The 3,899-nt window shown below is 41.1% G+C and overlaps 1 protein-coding gene across 1 annotated transcript; it reads left to right on the top strand.

The window, feature by feature from the left end:
• Nucleotides 1-492: 492 nt before the first annotated feature.
• LOC128108755 (importin subunit alpha-1-like) lies at nt 493-2,291 on the top strand (the record flags this gene model as incomplete). The annotated part of the gene is given in 2 exon segments (XM_052735812.1): nt 493-1,254; nt 1,256-2,291. Coding segments are annotated over 2 exon segments (1,647 nt in total), but the record flags the coding sequence as incomplete, so codon positions are not given.
• Between the last annotated feature and the right edge of the window lie 1,608 nt (nt 2,292-3,899).

Consider the following 3,899-nt stretch of genomic DNA (forward strand, 5'->3'; position numbering starts at 1 on the left):
CATATACCAATTGTGAATAAATGTTTTATAAGTACTAACTTATTTCTTTATTTCAATAACCCTTAGGGGTAATTAATAATATAGCCCAATTTTAAACATGCGTAAACTGAGTTTTAGATCTTTCATAAATCATTTGTTTATCACATTAAGAGACTATGCTCCTCCAAGAACCCTAACACTATTCCATTAAAATCATAGTACCAGACATGGAATACCTCCTATGAGACACTGGTAAGGTAGGCCCTATTGTCAAAGGGAGTCCCTTTGGTTTTCCACTAGTACGAGATCATTACATCATCATGCTATAATAGTACAGTTTTGAATGCAGAACATTAAAAAATTAAGCTTGATCAGAGTTGAAAGTTAGTATTTGTTGATTAGAAATCGTTATGTCACAAAGTCTGAGGGCTGAAGCGCACTGGAGGTTTCGAGGGCCGCCGGCCCCGCAGCCTGAGAGCCCTGCATCGCTTTTCCCCCGAAGCCTGAACCCCCTGTGCCGCTTTCACCCTTATTCCTGCAACCGTGTCCACCAATGAGAACGCTAACTCACCAGCTGCCGGGCTCAACAGACTCAAGAACAAAGGAAAAGACAGCACTGAAATGCGGCGCCGCCAAGTAGAAGTTAATGTGGAGCTGAGGAAAGCCAAGGAAGATGACCAGATGCTGAAGAGGAGAAACGTCAGCTCATTTCCTGATGATGCTACTTCTCCACTGCAGGAAAACCGCAACAATCAGGGCACTGTAAATTGGTCTGTTGACGACATTGTTAAAGGCATAAACAGCAACAATTTGGAAAGCCAGCTCCAAGCTACTCAAGCTGCTCGGAAACTGCTTTCTAGGGAGAAACAGCCTCCTATAGACAACATCATCCGGGCTGGTTTGATCCCCAAATTTGTGTCCTTCTTGGGCAAAACTCATTGTAGTCCCATTCAGTTTGAATCTGCTTGGGCGCTTACTAACATTGCTTCTGGAACATCTGAACAGATCAAGGATGTGGTGGATGGAGGCGCTATCCCAGCATTCATTTCTCTCCTGGCATTGCCCCATGCTCACATCAGCGAGCAAGCTGTATGGACACTTGGAATCATTGCAGGTGATGGTTCTGTTTTCCGGGACTTGGTTGTCAAATACGGTGTGGTTGACCCATTGTTGGCACTTCTTGCGATTCCTGACCTGCCTTCCTTGGCATGTGGTTACTTAAGTAATCTTACCTGGACACTTTCAAACCTCTGTCAGAATAAGAATCCCGCCCCACCTCCACCCCCCACCCCCCACCCCTCACCCCTTAGACGCTGTGGAGCAGATTCTTCCTACTTTAGTTCGTCTCCTGCATCACAATGATCCAGAAGTATTAGCAGATTCCTGCTGGGCTGTTTCCTATCTGATCGATGGTCCAAATGAGCTCATTGAAATGGTGGTGAAGAGGGCAGTTGTGCCCCAGCTTGTGAAGCTTCTAGGAGCTGTCGAATTGCCAAGTGTGACTCCTGCACTAAGAGCCACAGGGAATATTGTCACTGGAACTAATGAACAGACTCAAAGTGTGATAGATGCAGGAGCACTTGCAGTCTTTCCCTACCTGCTCACAAACCCCAAAACTAATATTCAGAAGGAGGCCATGTGGACAATGTCCAACATCACAACTGGATGCCAGGACCAGATACAGCAAGTTGTGAATCATGGCTTAGTCCCATTTCTTGTTGGGGTCCTCTCTAAGGCAGACTTTAAGACACAGAAGGAAGCTGTGTGGGCTGTAACCAACTACACCAGTGGTGGGACTGTTGAACAGACTGTATGTCTTGTTCATTGTGGCATAATAGAACCTTTGATGAACCTCTTAAGTGCAAAAGATACCAAAATTATTTTGGTTATTCTTGATGCCATTTCTAATATCTTTCAGGCTGCTGAGAAACTAGGTGAGACAGAGAAACTCAGTATAATGATTGAAGACTGTGGAGGATTGGACAAAATTGAAGCACTGCAGAGCCATGAGAATGAGTCTGTGTACCAGGCCTCTTTAAACTTGATTGAGAAGTACTTCTCAGTGGAGGAGGAGGAAGATGAGAATGTGGTACCAGATACTACCTCTGAAGGCTTTGCCTTCCAAGTTCAGGATGGGGCTCCCAGGACCTTTAACTTCTAATGTCCAGCTGAGGCACAAAGTTGCTAGCTATGTGTGCTGTGTTCTTCATAAATTTGTCCAACTGTTTCTCTACTAAGTACTCTTTGTAAATGTGGTTTGTTATTGTAGCACTTTTTACAAAGAAACTATACTTGAACAGTTGTGAACTGTACATACTGTATAAAACTATCCTGAGTTTCTTATTTCTATGTGGAATTTTGTATCCTGCAGTGTCCTGTAAATAAAGATTAGATTCCAGTCGTCTTTAAAAAAAAAAAAAAAAAAGAAAGAAAGAAGAAAGAAATCGTTATGTAGGAACGTGCTGTGAAAGTTAGTAGGATGCAAAGTCATTCATGGTTCTACCAAGCTGTGGACCCCATAAGCTACAATGGTGAGTTGCTGGATAAGTTTGGATATTAGCCACTTTCAGATTAGATTAGATTTCAGGCCTATATTTTAGGAGGGAACTCATGACTGGTATTGAAAATCTGATCTATAGCCTTTGGTTGGAGACATAATAGGCCCCAAGGCCTATTGCTACTGTTGTTTTGCTAAATAGCCATGATTTAGCAACAATTTATGTTTATAGCCAAAGAGCACTACAGGTAACAACAATGGAGAGAAGCAGTGATTATAACGGAACATCTGTTTCACTCCATTCAAGGTCCAGGTAACACTGTGGATGAAGAGAAAGAAGAGCCAGAGTCTGGTGGGTGATGTTCCAAGCCCTGCCTTCTGCATGTGAAACAAATGTTGTATTGCTGAACTGACATCAGCTGTGACTACCTGTACACAATGAGGCTTGCTATGCTCATAAAGGCACACCTCTCACTGAGGGACTATGCTCTTATGTTCTAGGGGAGGAGGTACAATTTTAGGGTGGAATAGTCTCTGGTAAGTTGCTCACATTCGAGAAAATAACCCTACACATTCATAATCATGTAAGCAATTTAATTAAACTCAGTTGGAAAAAAATTTTTTGAAAAGAAACTAAAAAAAAAATGATGTCAAAGTAGATTTGTTTTGTTTTGCTTTTGTGTTATTTATTTATTTTTTGAAGTAGAAGAGTTTTAGTGAGAGAAAGGAGAGATTGGAGAGGACAATGCAGTGAAATGCCCCAAATTCCATATAGTCAAGCATGGAATTGTCTGATAACAGAAAAAGAGAAAGAAAGAAAGAAAAAGAAAGAAAGAAAGAAAGAAAGAAAGAAAGAAAGAAAGAGACAAACAAACAGACAAACAAACAAACATGGAAGAGACCAGAGTCAAACCCAAACATGTAATTCTAGAAATATTTTGTCAACTAGTGAGCAAGGCATATATTTTAAGAGACTGATCTGAACCACCTAACAAAATACAAATACAGGGCCTTAGGGTACCTAAAAGGTATTCCGCCGGCTCTGGTTAAGATAGTTTCTACAGAGAAAATAGTGACATAATTATAATATAAAAGGGATGGATGACTTTTCCATGGGCCAAAAGAAACTTGGATATTCCAAACTATCTTGGCATATTCAAATGAACAGCAAAATGAAACAATTTCATTTGATTAAGGAAAGATAAAGAGAGTATGTGACATAGAGAGTAGGGGGTCTGGCAGTTTGCGGATATGTGCTGGAGACTGATCCTTATTTAATTTCAAGTATGAGGATCGAGTTTAGACAGTCTCTGAACACTGTCCTGGATGTAGGAAATGGGTTTGTTAATTACTCACTTGCCTCCACTGTGAAGTCAATACATCTGAAACAAATTATTGAGTAAGAAACTGAGTGATAAAGACA

Source organism: Peromyscus californicus, unplaced genomic scaffold, assembly GCF_007827085.1.
Source record: "Peromyscus californicus insignis strain IS unplaced genomic scaffold, ASM782708v3 Scaffold_13__1_contigs__length_99412109, whole genome shotgun sequence".
NCBI lineage: Eukaryota > Metazoa > Chordata > Mammalia > Rodentia > Cricetidae > Peromyscus > Peromyscus californicus.